Below are 21,388 nucleotides of genomic sequence, written 5' to 3' on the forward strand. Positions count from 1 at the left end.
GAAGTATTACTTTACTGAGAGAGTAGTGGATGCATGGAATAGCCTTCCTGCAGAAGTGGTAGCTGCAAATACAGTGAAGGAGTTTAAGCATGCATGGGATAGGCATAAGGCCATCCTTCATATAAGATGGGCCAGGGGCTATCCATAGTATTCAGTATATTGGGCAGACTAGATGGGCCAAATGGTTCTTATCTGCCGACACATTCTATGTTCTATGTTTCTATATAACCAGAATATCCCTTTAAGTAAATGATTTAAACTAAATTGTGACTTTAATTTTGTTCTCTTTTTTATTTTTTTATTTTTTTTTTTTTTTTTAGGTGTCGCATGAATTTGCTATCAATTTCAATCCTACCAGCCCTTTCTGCTCTGGTTAGTCTTTCATTTGTCATATAACCTAAGCACTGGGAGTATGAGCTGAGTTTGGTCCTTATGTTTCTTGGTCAATTGTCAGTGGCTTATTGTCAACGAATCTGTGTGATTTCTCCCTCCTTAACTGTTCTTCGAGTTCCGGAGGTGAAGACAAACATAGCACAAAGTAAGGAAAAGGAAGCAACAGTAGAACTGTGCTGGCAGATTCCATAGAATGGATACGCCCACTGCTTCTGAGTGAAATGCATCTAGCTGTGCAGTTGAAACAGGGAATTATATGTCTGAAAAAGACTTTAGGGAAGCCCCAAAACACCTGTTCCTTCACAGTTATGATTGTACAAAGAAGCACAGCCATTATGGAATTTTTTATTTTAAACTCCGGTATGCTTAAATAGAGCGATGTGGCTCAGCTTCATGGATTAGATATCATCTAATATATGGAATACAAGATGGATGTTTATCATGTGTTAAAAGGGTGTCCCTAGAATAAATGAAACCCTATTGAAGCTTACCTATACTTAATAATACATTTTGTAATATAGTTCTGATCTGGTCCCCTGTATGACCACCATTGTTGGTTCTCATGGAATTGTGGCACAATGACGCGCCACTCAAAATTAAGTAGTGATCAACTGCTGCCACAGCAGGTTATGTCACCATGGATGAACCACATTAGAAGTACTCACAAGTCGTCACAATACAAAATATATAGTATATATTATAGCTTTCTCCCACCTATTGATATGTGAAAAACCTAAGATCAAAAGTTTGTGTTGGTGTTTCCTAGGTTGCATGTAGACTGTTACGTGGATCTTTCTACCTCACGGTAGCCATACTTAACTCTTTTCTACTAATTCAGCGTTTCTGTCTTTCTTTAGGAGTGGAAGGCATTATTGAGGCCTACTCTGCCTGTCTCCCTCACATACGCTTCTATGGACCCACCAATTTTTCTCCGATCATTAATCATGTTGCACGATTTGCAGCTCAAGCAACTCAGCAGCAGTCAGCAGGGGTGAGTAACTGAACGAAAGAGCTAGCAGTTATTATCCCTATCAAGTCATCACACTGTAATATTATCACACAGATTGAAGTACCGTAGTTTGCATCATCTACAGCAGTGGTCCCCTACGACCGGGCTGCGGCCCACAGAGAAGGTGAGATGGCGCAGCACACACTATGCTCTCATCTGCAGCGGCACAGCAGGAAGAAGGGACAGCGTTCCTTCCCACTGTGATGCCAGCCAGCCACTGCCACCAATGAAAGGCTGAGGTCAGGGAGGGACTGTAAGTATTTCAGCCACTGCCCCACCAATGAAAATAAAGATGAGGGCAAGGGTGAGTGTCATGGAGGAAGGAAGGGGAAGAAGAACCTGGGAGCTCAGTGTCTCTTCCTTCCACGTGCGCAGCCTTGAGTGTCACAGAGAGTAGTCAGACATCCAGTTCAGCAGGGCAGCAGAGTCCAGTGACCACCAGTCCCTTCCCTAAATTACAGCTGCCCTTGGTTTTCTGCAGCCAACTTGGGTACAGTTACTATGCAGAGAGGGTGATTAGGTGGGTCTGTGCTCATCTTCTCACTGCTTTCTGTAGAAAATAAAACCCCATGTGACAGAGAGCAAGTGTGCTGTCTGTTTGACGAGAAGGGGGATTGATAACATGCACAGACATGCAGTAGAGGAGGATCTGTGTCTCTCCCCCTTTCCCCGCAGCCTGTCAGCACATCCTCCTGCTCTACGCTGGCTGAGATCATAGGGGGGTAGTGTCACTTGGTCTGTCTCAGGCTGTATAGAAGCTAGAGATGTGACAATCTAAACTTTAAACCAAGCAGTGCTAGCCATGATACAACTGGAAATACAGCTTTTAGGCCCCTTGCAGATGAGCGTGTGTCATGCTGCGAGTCTGCTGCACAGCTACCGGCCTGACCTCCCAGCACTGCCGGGGTCACATCACATTATATTGATTTATGAAGCTATGTAACCCTTAGAGTTCTGGAATGTATTAGATGACACTGACATAATGCTGTAAGTGTTATCCAATACATTCCTGAACTGTATGGGGTACATAACATCATAAATCAATATAATGCTATGTGACCCTGGCAGTGCTGGGAGGTCAGGCCAGGAGCTGCGCTGCGGGCTCGCAGCGACACACTCTTCTGCAGGGGGCCTTAGAGTTCGGGTCAGGGTTGTAAGCTGCAGGTACCTGTTTCTAAAGGACATATATCCTTGGCTACTGAAGTGCCACCCTTGGAGGGCATACGAGTTCCGTCCTTGGCAGGGTAAGGATTAAAGGGACAGTAACCCTAGCTTAACCTAAGATAGATATATATATATATATATATATATATATATATATACTGTAAGAGAATTCACCTCTTATGACATTCTCCCCATATATTCAGGCAATCCATATTGCTTGTAAACACTACTGTGTATCCACGTCTTAGTGGAGCTGACAGTTGCACAGCTGTTACAGTGTGTCAGCGCTCTTACTTGTAACAAGCCCTGCACTTGGACATGATCCAAACAGGGTTTCATTGTCTGGATGTAAACAATTATGTTTCCATTCACTGACAGGTAATTTAGTCATCGAACACACAAAGTATATTAGAACACTGCATAACTCCTTTTACTTACCTGGTAAAGCCCCTGCGATTTTTGGTGCATTTTTTGCCATTAAAACTGCAGCTGTTAGCTGAATGTCTGTGGCAATTATGAAACGCTAGACACACAAGTGTTTTGTTTTTTGATGAGCTCTAGGTATTTTTTAGGTGTTTGCGGTCTAGTGGTCAAACTCGGTGAACATAGCCTTAAGGCCCTTTTACACTGAGCAATTTAGCAGATGATTGTAAAGAAGGACGCGTTCCTTCCTGACAATCGCCTGCTCGTCAGTGAAGGAGAATGCTGCAATTACATGCAGCGATCTCCTCCACAGTATTGGGAGCTAATGTCTTTGCGTATTTCCATATAGAATAATTGTTAGCCGGCAGCAGAGTTCGGTTTTGATGGCACGATCTGCCGATACCTAGCAATGATTTTGGTGTCTGCACAAACCATTATATTAAGCTACTATCACACTAGCGTTAGGTTTGTCCGGTAGGCGGTTCCGCTGCTGCAGTATTTGTCCGGCCGCCTCTCAGCCTGTTTGCCGTGCTGCGGCGGGACCTCCGGCGCATCATAGTGAATGGGGCCGGACTTCCGGCAGCAAACATGTACAATCGTTAGTATGGATCTGGCAGGCTGTTCCCCAAACCTAATGCTAGAGTGAAAGTAGCCTTACCTGATGAACAGGTAATTGGCGGCACCTTTACACCAGCAGATCATCGCTAACGAGCATTCCTACAAATGCTTGTCAGCGATTATCTGGCCGAGTCCGGGCCAGTTTATAGAGACCTTTTAGATTCCTTTTGTAGGTGTGCCACAGATGTGTAAATTGTCACACAATAGGATTAATTTTTGATGTTTCCATGTGTAATGCAAAAAAAATAATGTGACACTGCCCAGGGGCAGTTACAAAAACCCACTTGCATTATAAGTAGATGGTTAGTGGATATGATGAGCTTTTTGTTGTGGAATCCACTCCTAAATAGACGTCAAATATGCTGTGTGTGAACATACCCTTACCATTAGTGTTGAACGAGTCAAAGTATCCAAAGTGGACTTCGATCTGAATTTCAGGGAAAATTTGCTTTGTCACAAAGCCGAATTTCCTCGTGCTTCGTGGTAACAAATCAATTTTGCCTGAAATGGCGGTAAAACAAAAAATCTATCGCCACAATCCCTTACTGCAGTAATGTGAGTAGTGCTGCACATAAAGAGTCCAGATCACTTTTTTTAAATTGAGTACGGCCCCTGTTCCCCGCTGTCAGCACTCAAAAACTGTGCTGAAATACACAGTCAGGACTGCTGTGCTGTGCCAACACAATAGGGAGGACTGCTGTACGCATGCACAGCAGTCCTGAGCACCGGCAGAACGTGGGACGATAGGAAATAGTCATACTCCACACACTCCACTAACCCCTTTGTCTTGTTTTCTCTAATTTGACAGCAATACTTTATCCTCCTAATTATAACGGATGGCGTCATTAGCGACATGGATGAAACAAGGCATGCTATTGTACAAGCATCTAAGCTGGCCATGTCCATTATAATCATCGGGGTAGGAAACGCAGACTTTTCAGCCATGGAATTCCTTGATGGAGACAACAGAATGCTCAGATCCTATACAGGAGAGGAGGCGTCGAGGGACATTGTGCAGTTTGTGCCATTCAGGGAGTTTCGTAATGTAAGTGGGAACATGTTATGTTCATTGTGAATGTGAAACTTTGTAGCACTAGTACAGTCTGCAATCTGCACAGGAGAAAAGATAAAAAGGCAACCTGGACATGACAATGAGGATAGTTGGAGGACAAAAAAAAAAAGGGAAATATCTTCATCGCTGTATTGGGTTGCTAGCTATAAAGTGTGTATATGAACAACAGTCCCCTGAACTTCAATTTAGGATGCTATATATATTGTGCCCTGCTCTTGACCAATCAGTGTTGCTGTAAGTCACTCAGGTAGGTTGCAAAGACAAAAGAGAAGCAACTCCAGCTCAATAGAGTAAATGCGCAGGTGGGCGTTGGCTGAGAGTACAAAGATAAAAGCAAGACAGTCTGCATAAATAGACTAGTACTTCATTATATGAAATGATTGAGGCACTCAGTAAATGTATTTTGATCAAAATCATTTGAGCCCATCCACCACGGCAAGGTGACCTCAATCTGGATGGGGACTTACTCTATTGTAATAAACTTCACGGTGCCAACTGGTCTCTCACTTCAGGCAAGGCAGGCTCCACATGTATACGGTGTCTGCTCCTCTCTGCCAGCAGCCCAAATGGGAACACAGAGAGAGCAGACAGCAGCTATACGAGGGGCGATCAATAAATTATCTGCCCCAGCATGTTCTGTCAGTGTTAGAGAGCTGAGCTTGTCTGTGCAGGTTAAGACATGTCTGGCCAGACAACACACACTGTGTAGCAGTTCAGTCTGATGAAAACACTGATGAAGTGATAGGATGACAAGTGCAGTACATTTGCGGGTCTACAAAGAAAGAGTAGGATTTGGAGCTTTGTTAGGTGACTTTCACACAAGCGTTGTTGGAATACAACAGGCAGTTCTGTTGCCGGAACTGCCAGCCGGATCCGGCAAACTGATATCCTTGTTTTCCGGATCTGTCTCATCCAGTATCATCTGGAATAATGGATCCTGTATACCGGCGCAGACTGGAAAACCGTATCCGGTGATGCGGCAATTTCAAGAACACTTGGCACCGGATCCAGCATTAATACATCTCTATGGAACGGCAAGTGCGGTATTGTTCTGGTATTTTGTCCGGTCAAATACTGTAAAAGGGACGGAACGGAAGACATCCTGATGCAAACTGAACGGGAACGGATTGCTTTCCATTCAGAGTGCATTAGGACAAAACTGATTTTGTTTTTCTGGTATTGAGACCCTTTACTGGATTTCAATACTGGAAAAGAATAACGCTAGTGTGAAAATACCTTTACTTTATTAAATTCCTTACAAAGGAAGAAAAGAATCCTAAAGAAAAGATTGCTGTATATGATGATGATGCAGCTTCCTATTAATAAGTAAAATTTTGGCCCAAGCAGTATGAATAGGGTAGGGAATCAACTGAAGATGACCCCTGTTCAGGATGACCTGTTGAAGCATCTTCAGAGGAAATGCTCTGTAAAGTGGAGGCCATGATTTTGGAAGATTGTCAGGTCAGAGTCAGTGTTATAGCTCATGATTTAGGCATTTCAGTTGGCACAGTTTCCAGTATCTTTCATGATATTTTGATGATGTCAAATGTCAGTTCCCAGTGGATGCCACGAATGTTGACACCTGAGCAGAAGACTTGCCATTAATTTAGCCAAGAGAATTTAGACATGCTTAAAGAAAATCCAGGCGACTTCAATTATTATGGGTGATAACACATGGGTCCACCACCATAATCCTGAGACCAAAAAGAGTCTATGCAATGAAAGCATGAGGGGGTCACTAACGCCAAAGAAATTTTGTGTGCAGCAGTCAGCTAGAAAGATCATGGCAAGTTTTTGGGAGATACAGAAGGCGTTTTATTACTAGAATTCATGCCACACAAGACAACAATTACTGGAGACATCTGTGCTTCGAGAATGAAGGCATTACGTGAGCCAATCAAAGAGAAACGTTGTGGGAAGTTGTCAGCAAGTGTGTTGCTGCTTCACAACAATGCGCCAGCTCACAAATCTCGCAAATCAGAAGCTACTATCAGGGAATGCAGCTTCATGGAGCTTAACCATCCACCCTACAGTCCAGACCTGACTCCCAATGATTACTTTCTGTTTCATAACCTGGAGGAATTTCTGCATGGTCAACGATTTCCTGATGATAATGCAAGAGGCGGTAACAGGGTTCCTGCAGCAGCAAGAAGTCTCCTATTCTGAGGGCATCCGATCCCTGGAGGCAAAGTGAAATCAGTGCGTTGAAGTCAAAGGGGATTACATTGAAAAGTAGTAAGTTCAAACTACTAAATCATTTGAGCCCATCCACCACGGCAAGGTGACTGAGGCAGGTTGGCACAGTGAAAAGTATTAAATATAGTAGGTTCCCATCCAGATTCGGGTCACCTTGCCATGATGGATAGGCAGAAATGATTTAAATACACATGCTGAGTACCTCAGTCATTTCCTATAGTATTAGGCTATACATTCTATATATGCACAATGCTGTTGCATTGTGTCTTGCCTTTGCGTTTATCTACTCGGGTAAGTTAAAAAGGTTTTCTGAGATTTTTCTACTGATTACCTATCCTCCGGCTAGGTCATCAGTATCTGATCAGTGGGGGTCGAACAACAGAGACCCCCCCCCCCCCCCCAAGCTATTTGATAAGGCACCTCGCAGTAGCGCCGCGTCTTTCCCCTGCCCTTCAAGCAAAATGCCGTCCATTTCATTACAGTTGTATTTGATATTGCAGAACAGTCCCATTCACTTCAGTGGGCCTGAGCTGCGCCTAGACCTCGTGACTGATTAACATCGATGTCACGTGGTTTAGACTAAGCTGGAGAAGGCATGTAGACGAGATCATAACTCTGCTCTGGGGGCCCTGGATAGAGAAGAGCTTGGATAATGGGGCCCCCTTATTTTCCCATCTGGTAGCGATAATCTGCACCAGTTTTCTCTCTCAACTGAAAGTGGATTGGCAGAGTTCTCCAGCTATCCCATGAGGCAGGTTTTGCTTTGGGGACATTGACAGTACATTCAGCTGTATTTATGTTTGCACCAGATCCTAGTTCACAATTTTTACCTTCTAGAATATTAACATCTGGTTTCATCTTAACTTCACAGGCCCCTAAAGAAACTCTGGCCAAAGCCGTTCTTGCTGAACTTCCACAACAAGTGGTAGATTACTTCAAGAGCCACAATCTCCCACCCATCAAGGCCGAGGACGTATAACCAGCCACATTACATCCCACGTGCCATGACACCTGTCGACAATCCTTGTGTAAAACCAGCAATCTTGAGGTGTATGACAATTCTGATGGCAACACCGACGTCCGTTTCTGTATTCAAGCCATTGTTTTTTCCTAAGGCCAGAGACCGTGCTAAGATCTGGTTCTGGGTTGCTGCCATCATGTTCTGGTTATCATGGAGATATCTGTTGAAGTATATAGCATGTCTCCTGTCAGACAAGACTTACAATACTGCACTTGTTTGGAGATGAAGGCAGAAGAAGCGAAGATGACTTGATGCTGACATCTGGAGTTTGAGTGGAGTCATAGATTACAGTATGTTACTGTTGAACCAGTATTCTGCATCCCATGGCTCTCCAGGTGCTGTGACACCACAACTTCCAGCATGCCCTCACATCTTCTATAGGTAGAAAGCCATGGGTTACTGACTACTGACATTGGTGCAGCAACCAGAAAGACCAACAGATCTGTAGTCCATGTTATCTGCAAAGAGCAACAATCTACGTGGTCCAATCTTTGAGTTTGGCATTGTTAAGGTAAAATGGCAGCAACATATACAGAGGGGGACATAGTGAAATACCACCATACTTGATTTATCTTTAGTCCTATGTTCTATCTCCTACTTTTACTAGAGAAAGTAAAGTCGCGTGCTTACGGACCGGTGAGCGATTATACCAAGCACTGAAGGCATCTATCACCAGCTGCCGGATCATATACAGTACAATCACAACATTGTAAGGATAGGCCTGCACAGGACATGAAACAGTCCTGCAAATCATGCTGCAAACTTGCAGTGAATCCACAGAAAAATCTGCATGTGTAATGCGGATTTCATCCCGCTACATTCAGAAGGGTGACATTTTGGGCTAATTTCTGTCCTGTGTGGACTAAACCTACCTACACCCAGGGCAGATTTACGGTATATGCAGAAAATCTGCACAAAATGAGCCTCAAACTGCGCACTATTTATCGTGGTATTTGTGCGTTTTTCATATGCATTTTGTTTGTTAGCAATCCCATTTGAAGTCTATGAGGAAAACCGCTCTACAGCAGGTAAAGAATCACACAAACAATTGAAACGCTGTGGATTTTAAAATTACTCGTGTATAAAATATGCACCGTGTGCGTGCGATTTGCCAATTCTCATGCACTTTGTTTTTTCTGCACACATAAAAACCCAATACTGTAAGATGCACAGTAGGTTAAGGCAGTAAGTTTGGAGATGCAATCTCACTTGTGACTGTCACAGAATTTGGGTTCATACCTCCAAGTCGTCTATCAGATGAAAATCTGCAGTGGATGGAACTTTCACCACAATAAAGAACATGGCCTCCTAATGGCTGCATCGGGGGCCGGTTCTGCCAGTGTTTGTTGTGTAGGATTAGATTAACACAGCGGCCATGATGTTAATCTCACATGTAGTCATCAACCTCCTATCACATCTACGAGATAAAACACTGGAGCAGCTCATCACATGGATCTGATGAAGATGCCTCGTGCAGGGCGATGAGTGGTGTGAAGTCCACAGAAGTGTCTCCCTACCTAGTGATACCCCCATGGAGGGGTAAGAGACTAGATCATCCTTACCACGTGGGCCTTTGACACAGTGCAGATGAAATGGATGTACAAATGTGTTTCTTCAGTTAGGACTCATGCACACGACCGTATGTATTCTGTGTTACCCAAAAATACGGATGATGTCCGTGTGCATTCCGTATTTTGCTGAACGGAACAGCTGTCCCCTAATAGAACAGTGCTATCTGTGTCCATAATACGAACAATAATATGACAATAATAAAAAATAAAAAAAAGGAATGGACACGAAAGAAAATACGTTCGTGTGCATGAGCCCTAAAGGGTATGTTCCCTGTAAACTAGTATTATTTATACAGCTACCATGCACACCTATGCATCTCCATGGTTACAGACTACAAACAAACTGCGTAGTCTGAACCTGCAGTCACATGGTACTGGTTTCAGGTGGCAGATGCAAGTGAGTAAATGTGCCCATATCCGTCGGCGGAGCACTTGTACAGCCAACTTGTCTCGACTTCCTCCCTCGTGCACATATGGACTCGGATTTGCAAGCGCCATCTCCAGAGGTCCCATAGAGAGACTGAAAAGAGTAGCAGTTACCCCATTCATTTTGAAGGTATAGGACCCTTTTTCTTGTGATGGATGGGGGTCACAGCAATTAGACCCTCGCTGATCTAATAGTTACCCCTTAGGGCTCGTTCACACGAACGTGTGCTGCCCGTTGGCGTATTGCCGGACCGCATTTACACTACGGAGTGCTTCCTGGGGTTCTGTTCCGTGCCTCCGCACAGCAAAAAGATAGGACATGCTCTCTATCTTTTTGCGGAACGGAGGGATCACAGACCTATTCAAGTGAATGGGTCCACGATCCCCATGCGGCTGGGCCACGGTCAGTGCCCGTGCATTGCGGACCACAGCACAGGCTTCACACAGTCATGTGAACGAAGAGCTCTTCTATTCGTGCTGGGAAGGACAAAACTGAAACTCATCTTTACCCAAGGACAGGAATAAGTGCCCGACTTAGAACCACAGGACATGTTTAGAGTATACCAAAATCCATTAAACTATCATCAAAAACACAACAAGATGGAGAATGTATGAAGACTCCTGTTAAAGTGGTTTTCCTACACATGTATTACTAAAGTCATATCATGGGGACCCTGCAGCTGAGAAGGGGGCCCGGTCATAGTGGGGGTTGCACTGGTGTTACTATTCTCCATTGAATTGAATGGGAGTCATAGTGAGAGCTCTAGTCGATTCCTGTAACTCCTACATATTTTAATGGGGAGCGACCACAACACATGTCAAGCTCCGAGTTAAAAACTTCTTGTGAACGGGATGGACCCTACCAGTTTTGTTTTTTTGTGATTAGATTATCATATATTTAGATATTGGACTGTATGAAGTACATGTAATGAGATGGATGTATTAATGCGCATGGGCCCGATTGAAAGTTGCTAGTAGATGTCGAGAAGAATTTGGGTAGTAAATGGGTAAACAATAGATATTCCTAGTCCTTATTAGTGTCCATAGTTTTATTACAGATCTGCATCTTCCAGCATAAAGACAACCCCCTGACCATCTGTCTTACTAGTCATATAGGCATTATTATAGAGGGGGATTCTCCCACTTCTGACCTGCTCTATTAGGTAGAGCAGAGATCCAGTAAATAAGGATGGCTATACATAGTAGATAGCTGACGGCTATATCTCCCGAACCCTCCATATACATGTGGAAAGATTCCTCTTGCAGAGGCTTTCCTCCATGAGAAAAGAAGGATTGTTATACAGATGAAGCAGAGTTAAAGGGGTTATCCAATATCAGTAATTGCCCCCCCCCCCCTCCCTCCCTCCTATGCACCGGGCCCCTCAAAGGGAATATACTTGGCCCGCACCGCTCCAGGTCCACGCACCGCCACTTCTCCCCGTGTGCAGATGAAAACATCCGGTGTCAGGGAAGGGGAGCAGCCAATGGCAGGCAAGGACTGGGATGAGCCTCCCTAGTGTCACCTGTTAGGGAGTCTCGTCCCCGTCTGCCATTGGCTGCTCCCCTTTCCCGACACCGGATGTTTTCATTGGCACACGGGGAGAAGCGGCGGTGCGGGGACCAGGAGAGGCGCTGTGAGGGGCCCGGCCCGTTTATGGTATTGGATAACCTCTTTAAGTCACAGTCATAACGAGTTAACTAGACGTGATAACGCACCATGTGTGACTGTTAACTCTGCTACATCTGTACAGAAATCAGAGATTAAAGGGCTTCTGTCACCCCACAACAGTCATTTTTTTATTTATTTTTTTTGGGCTAGTTACATTCATTATAGCGCGATATATGAGAATATAATCTTGTCACTTACTTTCATGCGGCCGTTTCTTGAGAAAACAAAGTTTTATAATATGCAAATCTGGTCTCTACCAGCAAGTAGGGCGTCTACTTGCTGGTAGCCGCCGCAGAAAACCGCCCCCTCGTCGTGTTGATTGACAGGGCCAGCTGTGATCTCCTCCTCCGGCCGGCCCTGTCAGTATTTCAAAAATCGCGCGCCTCTGTTCATTCGGTGCAGGCGCTCTGAGATGAGGAGGCTCGTCTCCTCAGAACTCCCTCAGTGCGCCTGCGCCGATGACATCACCGAATAAGAAGACGTCATCGGCGCAGGCGCACTGAGGGAGTTCTATTATATTCTCATATATCACGCTATAATGAATGTAACTAGCCCAAAAAAAAAATGACTGTTGTGGGGTGACAGAAGCCCTTTAAATTCTTATGCAAATGGCAGCTTAAGTGCAACAAGGTGCACCTTAGCCACTCCAGCTTTGGCCACTTTCCCTTGATTGACAGGGCCAAGCATATGCAGCGTCCTCTTGCCTGGCCCTGTAATCCCACGCCTGGGTCCTGCAGTCTACCCTTGGGGTATGTGCAGTAGTCATCTATGCAGCGGGACAAGCACAAGCAGATGTAGTGTGCATGCTCCGCTGGTGGACTGAACAGCGCAGACGTGGGACTATAGGGCTAGGCAAGAGGACGCTGCAGATGCCTGGTCCTGTCAATCATAGGGAAGCGGCCAAGGCTGCAGCATTGGGGAGTGAAGGTGCACCTGGTTGCACTTAAGCTCTCATTTGTATAAGAATTACATTTAATGTCAGATTTCTACATAACAGCGGAAAAGGATCTTTTAAAGAAAGATATGCTTTTTAATCAGCTGGGTCAGCTCTACCAGGCATTATCCCTGGTTTAAGAGGGTTGATTCTGATAACCGATACTGCTTAGGGTCCATTCACATGTCCGCAAGTGTTTTGCGGATCTGCAAAACACGGACACCACCCATGTGCATTCCGCATTTTGCGGACCGCACATGGCTGGTCCTGCGATAGAAATGCCTATCGTTGGACAAGAATAGAACGGAACGGATATAGGATGCGGACAGCACACGGTGTGCTGTCCACACCTTTTGCAGCCCCATTAAAATGAATGGGTCCGCACCTGTGCAAAATTGCGGAACTGATGCGGACCTGTTCATACGGACGTCTGAATGGACCCTTAAAATGCTGTTTCGCACTAACCCCCAGGGGTTATTTACCCTTCTCAATAGTGGAATGGCTCTTGGGGAGTAGATACACTCTAACCAAGGGGAAGGGGTCTGGAGCTATTGTGAGCTGAGCACCCTCCTCTATGAGCCGGTATACCATATTTTTCATAGATAATTAGAAACTTGTGTACATCAGTGTCTTTTTAAAATAAGCAGCGTAAAAACCTTATGAATGCCAAAGGTTTTGCAGGAGAAGCTGAACTGTTCACCTAGTCCTGCGAAGGCGATCCGTAGGGCACTGAGAACAAACAGACTGGAAAAGCAGGGGAGTTGCGGTTTGCCTTTTTCCAGGGCTAGCCTTTTCCATTAGGATGGATAGTTGCTGATATTATATATACATTTGTACATTTTTGTATATAGACTTGTGGAGGAAACTGCAAACCCCTCCAATAGACAGTACAAGAGTCGGGTAGCAGAAAATGGAACGAGAGCGCCTCCTATTGGAGGAACTTGTAAGTACTGGATGTTCCTATTGTACTTTGCCATCTCAGTTTTGGATTATATGTTAAAGCTTATATATTAATGTATCCGTTACCAGTCATTCTACTATGTTCCTGTGACTTTTTTTGTATTAAAATGCATTGCAAAACTTATGCCATCACCGAATAAATGCCTAAAATATTCAATTATAATGAATAGTGCCTTGTTACATTATTTGATGATGTGGGGATAGAAAATCTGTACTGGGACCCATAACAGCTAGGGCATATAGGATCTTAAATTTACATGCAATTCTATTACATCTATTATGGCTGCTTCGTTAGGGATCGGTCATGTCAAGCTAATGTAATCAGTTTCTATGAGGAGGTAAGTACTAGACTTGACAGCGGCGAATCAATGGATGACGTGTATCTGGACTTCTCCAAAGCATTTGACACTGTACCACATAAAAGGTTAGTATATAAAATGAGAATGCTCGGACTGGGAGAAAACGTCTGTAAGTGACTGGCTGAGGGATAGAAAACAGTGGGTGGTTATAATGGTACTAGGGCTGCAGTAAACAATTTTTAGAAATCAAGTATTCTGCTGATCAAGTATTTTTTGCGATTAATCGAGTACTCTAATAAGAAAAAATGAATTAATAGACTGTTTTCCTTTATAAAAACTCATCAGACCCGCTGCCATCAGTCCCCAACACCCTTCGTTCCCCACTGTGCGATCAGCCCAAGTGCATCAGTTCCCCCCAAGTGCCATCAGCTCCACTATCCCCCAGTGCCACCAGCTTGCCCCCCCCCCCCCCCCAATGCCATCAAGGCAAAAGCTGTGGCGCAGCATCATACCTGGTAGATGCCAGCTACGCTGTAAACTGCCACTGAGCCCTGATCCCACATGTACAACAGAAAGCCAGGACATAAAGTGCCACCTAGGCTGTAAGTCTCGCCCCCTCCTCTGCACCAGTGTGACCTGTCATCCTCCAGTGTCAGCACATGGTACCAGCAGTGGCTGGCATCACCTGTTACACCAGCCAGGCTCCTCACCACCTTGATCTTGTCCCGCTTATGCTTGACATCAGGATCCGCAGGCTCCTTGCCCACCACTCTGATAGGCACTGGAATTTAACCTTCCCGCGGCCGTGCCCCTGCCCTGCACCCGCAGCCGGTCCTTCTGGATCCACCTCTTGATCTGCTCGGGCGGCCGGTTCAGCGAGTCCTTGGCTTCCCGCAGCGCCCTCTCATGTTCCTCCTGGATCAGGGCAGGGGGCGAGGCGGCCCCCATCCTCATTATCCTGCAGTCCCGGACCAAAGTGGGTGTGCTGCGGAGGAGGCTTCGGGGGCTGCTGGAAGAACACTCCATACTGAAAGGCAGCAGACTACCGACCGACATGGCAGCTGGATGCGCGCACAAAGTTTCCCTCAGCGGAGTGCATCAAGGTACGGGCCGGCGGGTGATCACGGAGCAGTGAGTAATAGCAAGCACTTCACTCCCGCTCCGTGATATGTTACAGATATGTTACGCATAAAAACGTGATTTAACAAACATTTAGGTACTTGGTGCGCCGTCTACTATTTAGAAAGGGTCCATCAATCCCATAGAAATGAATGCAGCTTCTCTGAAACAGCTATGGATGGGGGTGCGGGGTGTTGGACAGGCTATGATGCTTTAGAATACTAAGTATTCTAAAGCATTATGTATGCAATCAAATGATCGTATCTTTAGGTTACTGTCATCAGTTACCAGTAGGTGAAATGGTCGGCCGCTGTAGAGACTGATGATATATGTGGTATCTCCAGAATTTATTTTTTAAATAATACGCAACTTACCCCTAGGTGCAATGAGGGTAGTGCTCTTGCACCAAAAGGCTCCACTCCCTGTCTGCTAATGCCCCACCCTCACAGCTGTGACAGACATGCCAGGCACCTGTCCCTGAAGTCTTGCCGGAGTCCGTTTGACACATTTAAAGGGGTTGTCCAGGTTCAGAGCTGAACCCGGACATATCCCCATTTTCACCCAGGCAGCCCCCTAACTTGAGCATCGGAGCAGTTCATGCTCCGATGCTATCCTTTGCTCTGCGCTAAGTCGCGCAGGGCAAAGGCATTTTCTAGAGTTCCAGTGACAAACCGGGCTCTCCTTAGGGCTGCCAGGCGGAGGCTTCCGCCCAGCAGTGAGACCGGTGACGGCACCGGCACTGATGGGCAGGATTTAGCTCTGCCCTAGCCTGTAAAACAGCTAGGGCAGCGCTAAAGCCCACCCATCAGAGCCGGTGATGTCACTGAACACACTGCTGGGCGGAAGCGTGTTATTGTAAATAAAAGAGCCCTTCCCCTGCGCAATCCAGCGCAGGGCAAGGGAGAGCATCAGAGCATGAAATGCTCCGATGCTAACATCAGGGGGCTGTCTGGATGAAATTATGAGTATGTCCGGGTTCAGCTCTGAACCCGGAAAACCCCTTTAAGGGATGGAGATTGTCAATCTGCCCCATAGTCTCCATCCTTTTACTATGCATGTGCTGAAACGCCCCAGCGGGACTTTAAGTCCAGGCGTGAATATCTATGTTTTCACTGCCTATCCTATCTGACACAGTGGTAGGTATGCGGCATAGAAGACAGGGAGCCGAGCCTCTGAGTAAAACAAGTTCTAAAAATAAAGTTACATTAATAAAAAAAAAATGAGAATAAGTCACCGATAATTCAGTTTCCACGAGTCCACCATAACGGCATTACCTCGAGTTGACCCTTGACCTCTGTAGGAACAAAACAGAGTGAGGTTATTGAGCTTCTCCCTGTCTCTCAATACTCAGTGCCAACTCCCCGATCTATCCTGCACCTGTCAAAGGTTGGTTGGTTACTCAGCGTGTTGAGGATACAGAAGGATTATTCACTTTCAGCGCTGGCTGAATATACACTATATAGTACATTTAGGAAAAAGTAATGATGAAAAAACACAACGGAAACAAAAACGGAACGGATCCGTAAAAAACGGACCGCAAAACACTGAGAAAGCCATACGGTCGTGTGCAGGAGGCCTAAGAGTCCTGCAAAATCCATGGCTATCTGTTCAAACGGCTCTTTGATGATTGGAAGTGGCTTCAAAGGGCTTCCAAAATAAGACACGGGCATTTAAATGACAGGTAGGACAGGATTTACAGTAGTTTTAGATGTCTTTATAATAACCTAGCTAATACAATCCACCATAATCCAAACTTCTCACCTCGGTCTCCAAAACTTCTCTCAAGCTGCACCAGTTCTCTGGAATGCCCTACCCCAAACAATTAGGTTAAGGCCTCATGCACACGACCGTTGTGTGCATCCGCGTCAGTTCCGTCATTTTTCACAGTTTAGCGGAGGTACCATTCATTTCTATGGAGCTGTAAAAAAAAAATTAAAAATTATAGTCCTCCGTTTTTTCTCCGCGTCCGTGATTCCAGTCCGTCAAAAAAATATAACCTGTCCTATTCTTGTCAGTGAAAAACGGAGGACGGACCCATTCAAGTCAATGGGTCTGTCAAAAAAACGGATGCACAACTGGTATGTCATCCGTGTCCACGTCCGTGTCCGTTTTTTTTCTACAAGACCTTGGTGCAATAAAATTACACTTTTCATTAACCTTCCTTTTTTTTCCCCTGACAGACAATAAAAAAGGAAGACATAAGGAAACACAACTGAAGCAAAATCGGACACGGACCACTGAAGCCAAATCACTGTCGTGTGCATGATGTGCCTAATTCACAACATCTACAGATTTAGGTGCTCCCTAAAAATACATCTCATCACTGGACCAACTCCTCCACCCTTCAGAATTACCTCTCTGAACCGGATTTATCAGCATCCACCACAACCCCACGCACTCACAGGCACTACAGATGATGGCTGGTGACTGGTTCATGTAGCCTAATCTTTTTTGTGTTAAGATTAGGCTGGAGTGAATCAACCTTCAGTTCATAGATCCAAAGTCAATTTGTTCAAAAACTTTGATGTAAATGCTGTTTCCGTACAGCGTTAAAATGTATTGGCTCTGTGGAGCCAAACTTCATCTCGCCCAAAAGTCGTGCGAGATTAAAGCCCACTTCAGATTCCTATATTAAATTATTTTTAAATACACAGATATGAATACAGTAGTAATTCACTGAAGTCCCGCGAGAGGAAGCGTGGCTCCATAGAGCCAATACATTTTAATGCTGTACGGAAACAACATTTATATCTTGAACGAATCGACTTTAGGTCGATTTGCTCAAACCTAGTTAAGAAGGCTGGACCATTGTACAAAACGAGCACTTCTACCTTTTGTCTCACCCCCATCTCCTTATAGATTGTAAGCTCTTGTGAGCAGGGTCCTCATTCCTCTTGTTTTAGTTGTTGACCTGTCTGCTGCCATGTTATTTATGACTGTTTGTACTTGAACCCGCTGATTGTAAACCGCTGCGGAATATGTTGGCCCCATATAAATAAAGATTATTACTATTATGAAAGATACCTTCCCTGGTCTTGTCTGTAGCCAGGTGGCCCCCAACACATGAAAATGAGCCATATCTAACACCTATTTCCTATAGGGCCTCGGTACCACCAATTGTTCCACCTCTTCTTTATGAGCCTTGATAACCCGATATAACAAATTACTGTGCGCTTTTTGTCAACATCAAACTCTTGGGAAATGGTCACATTTTCTAGAGTGGGGTCTTGCACCTGAGCAATCCCGAAATTACCACGATTGTAGATGTCTCAAGGTCTGGTAATATCAGTCAGACTCGTTTCACCGTCATCTCCCAACAAGACAGCTAAGGGGAAATTATCAGAGAGATCAGAGGTTCCTCCGATCAGGTCAGTGCGCATATCGCTATTCACAGGTTCACTGACAGGAGACATATCCTTAGCAGCGCTAATATCCTGATGACTGACACTTTTTCCCCACAGATCCAAAAACAAAGTAAAACCACAACCTATGATTATTGTATAGATTTAGAATAAGTCTTTTACCACACCCACATAAATCAGGAGAGTCTTTAACATCCCCATGTGCTCACATCACCCCAAGCATTTTCAAAGTACATAACAAAATGGGAAATATTATCTCTAAGAAGTGTTAGCAGGGCCCCGAAGTCTAGGAGTGCAGTCACAAGGGTGCCACTAACAGTCACCTGGCACATCTGAGGCCCCTTGGGTTGGTATGGTACAGCACTGACAGACAAGATGAGCCAACAAGGAAAGCCGTCACGCTATATCACACTCCAAGGGCTCTACCGTCATAGGAAGATGTGCTGCTATGTGCCCACGGTGATGACTGATCCAACTGACAACTTGACGAGGCTGTACTTTGGGACTAGTTCCCAGTTACTCTTTGGCCTTGTCAACTGGCTGTTGTTCCATTCTCTCCCAGGTTTAACCTCTTGGAGTAGATCCACACTTGTGTTTAAGCAGATGCGGCAGGCTGTACTGGCAGAGAACAGAGTTCACCGAATCCGGCCTAGCTGGATACTGTAGTTCACCGCTAGACTCTATTGACTCTAATAGGATTTGGGCGCTTTCAGGCATAAGCTCCGGTTTTCAGCAGGACAAAAAACCTTGCATGCAACAGTTTTTGTCCAGTTTAAACATGCCAGAAACTGTCCGTATTCCTGCCAGATGCCAACTATAAACTGCATAGCAGTCACACAAAGAAGCCCATTCAAAATGTTATGTGGGGCCCAGTCAGTTCTCGTTGTGCCACTGCACCAGCAGATTAGGAAGTTCAGTTGTCCAGGGTTTATTAAGTACAGTCCAAAACCAGAAACTTCATCAGGCTCACTTCAGCAACAAGATCAGAACATAAAGGTCTAATCTTAATGTCAGAACTAGGAAGCTCACAATTCACTGTTTCTCACCCGGTTTGCAGGCCTCAGTTCAAATGTTCACTTTGCAGGTACAATTCACGTTGCACAGTGATGATTCTAGGCTCAGGTACAAGCTGGTCTTGTCCTCAGAGCAGCACACAGGTCTGTTTGCTTTCATCAGACTGAGATCGACCTGGGCTCCTTTTCAGGTAGACAATACCTGAGATGGAGTATGGGAGGGACCTTCTCGCAGGACTACATCACAGAGATAAGAAGTGGAGATGAGTGAATTTCATATTTAGAAATTCGTTCACACTTTATTTGGTGGTAAAAGGTGAATTGTGTTATAGATTCCGTTACCACGGACCATAACGCAATTCTATGATGGAATGCATAAAATAATGCTTTTAGAGGCATTCTGTTATTCATTCTGTCATAATAGAAGTCTTTGGCCTGCAAAAAAACGGATCCGTCCCATTTCTGTTATGCAGGGGAGTCCTCTGAACGAATTTCATACGCGGAAATTCTCTCATCTCTAATAAGAAGCCTCAGCACCACATACAGAACCTGCCATCAACCGCTTTACCATCCGATTGTTTATTATATATACACACCTGTACATATACACACACACACACACACACGATGAATATAAGACATTTGGTCAGGCATACTGATGTGCTCAATGCTGAGAAATAGAGGCAGATACTTATCCATTATACAATACCATCAGAGAGAATTCTGATTGGCTCCTAATTTATTCTGCAGCAGAACAGGGACCCCAAACATACCGCCAATGTCATTAAGAACTTATGCAAGTGTACCTAGAACTGATGCTCTTTTGAAGGTAAAGCAATGGTCAAACCAAGTATTGATTGGATTTAGATTTCACTTTGTATTTTGTTAATTGATAATTATTAACAATTCTATTTTTGTCAACATTCTTATTTTGCAGCATTTTTCCACACCTCCCTAAATTTTTAGTACAGTATTGTGTGTATGTGTATATATATATATATATATATATATATATATATACAGTACAGACCAAACGTTTGGACACACCTTCTCATTCAAAGAGTTTTCTTTATTTTCATGACTATGAAAATTGTAGATTCACACTGAAGGCATCAAAACTATGAATTAACACATGTGGAATTATATACATAACAAAAAAGTGTGAAACAACTGAAAATATGTCATATTCTAGGTTCTTCAAAGTAGCCACCTTTGCTTTGATTACTGCTTTGCACACTCTTGGCATTCTCTTGATGAGCTTCAAGAGGTAGTCACCTGAAATGGTTTTCACTTCACAGGTGTGTCCCTGTCAGGTTTAATAAGTGGGATTTCTTGCCTTATAAATGGGGTTGGGACCATCAGTTGCAGTTGTGGAGAAGTCAGGTGGATACAGAGCTGATAGTCCTACTGAATAGACTGTTAGAATTTGTATTATGGCAAGAAAAAAGCAGCTAAGTAAAGAAAAACGAGTGGCCATCATTACTTTAAGAAATGAAGGTCAGTCAGTCCAAAAATTGGGAAAACTTTGAAAGTGTCCCCAAGTGCAGTCACAAAAACCATCAAGCGCTACAAAGAAACTGGCTCACATGCGGACCGCCCCAGGAAAGGAAGACCAAGAGTCACCTCTGCTGCGGAGGATAAGTTCATCCGAGTCACCAGCCTCAGAAATCGCAGGTTAACAGCAGCTCAGATTAGAGACCAGGTCAATGCCACACAGAGTTCTAGCAGCAGACACATCTCTAGAACAACTGTTAAGAGGGAGACTATGTGAATCAGGCCTTCATGGTAGAATATCTGCTAGGAAACCACTGCTAAGGACAGGCAACAAGCAGAAGAGACTTGTTTGGGCTAAAGAACACAAGGAATGGACATTAGACCAGTGGAAATCTGTGCTTTGGTCTGATGAGTCCAAATTTGAGATCTTTGGTTCCAACCACCGTGTCTTTGTGCGACGCAGAAAAGGTGAACGGATGGACTCTACATGCCTGGTTCGCAACCGTGAAGCATGGAGGAGGAGGTGTGATGGTGTGGGGGTGCTTGCTGGTGACACTGTTGGGGATTTATTCAAAATTGAAGGCATACTGAACCAGCATGGCTACCACAGCATCTTGCAGCGGCATGCTATTCCATCCGGTTTGC

At 44.7% G+C, this 21,388-nt stretch overlaps 1 protein-coding gene and 1 long non-coding RNA gene across 3 annotated transcripts in view; one reads left to right on the forward strand and one right to left on the reverse strand.

The window, feature by feature from the left end:
• CPNE2 (copine 2) overlaps positions 1-10,361 on the forward strand; it is an 83,614-nt gene extending 73,253 nt beyond the window's left edge. Inside the window, exons 13-16 of the mRNA XM_044270870.1 lie at positions 321-372; positions 1,251-1,384; positions 4,416-4,652; positions 7,747-10,361. Of these exons, the coding sequence (XP_044126805.1) occupies positions 321-372; positions 1,251-1,384; positions 4,416-4,652; positions 7,747-7,854 (531 nt within the window). The 3' untranslated portion in view covers positions 7,855-10,361. The remainder of the gene's footprint in view (positions 1-320; positions 373-1,250; positions 1,385-4,415; positions 4,653-7,746) is intronic.
• The window catches only part of LOC122921004, a 67,013-nt gene that overhangs the window by 17,336 nt on the left and 28,289 nt on the right, over positions 1-21,388 (reverse strand). The window contains exons 1-2 of one of the 2 annotated variants that reach the window (XR_006386954.1): positions 16,636-16,771; positions 16,109-16,168 (exon numbers count right to left, since the gene is read on the reverse strand). This is a non-coding gene — a long non-coding RNA (uncharacterized LOC122921004). Of the gene's footprint in view, positions 1-16,108; positions 16,169-16,635; positions 16,772-21,388 lie in introns of those variants that run through there. The other variant, XR_006386955.1, reaches the window with a different exon arrangement.

Source organism: Bufo gargarizans, chromosome 10 (genome assembly GCF_014858855.1).
Source record: "Bufo gargarizans isolate SCDJY-AF-19 chromosome 10, ASM1485885v1, whole genome shotgun sequence".
NCBI classification, from domain to species: domain Eukaryota; kingdom Metazoa; phylum Chordata; class Amphibia; order Anura; family Bufonidae; genus Bufo; species Bufo gargarizans.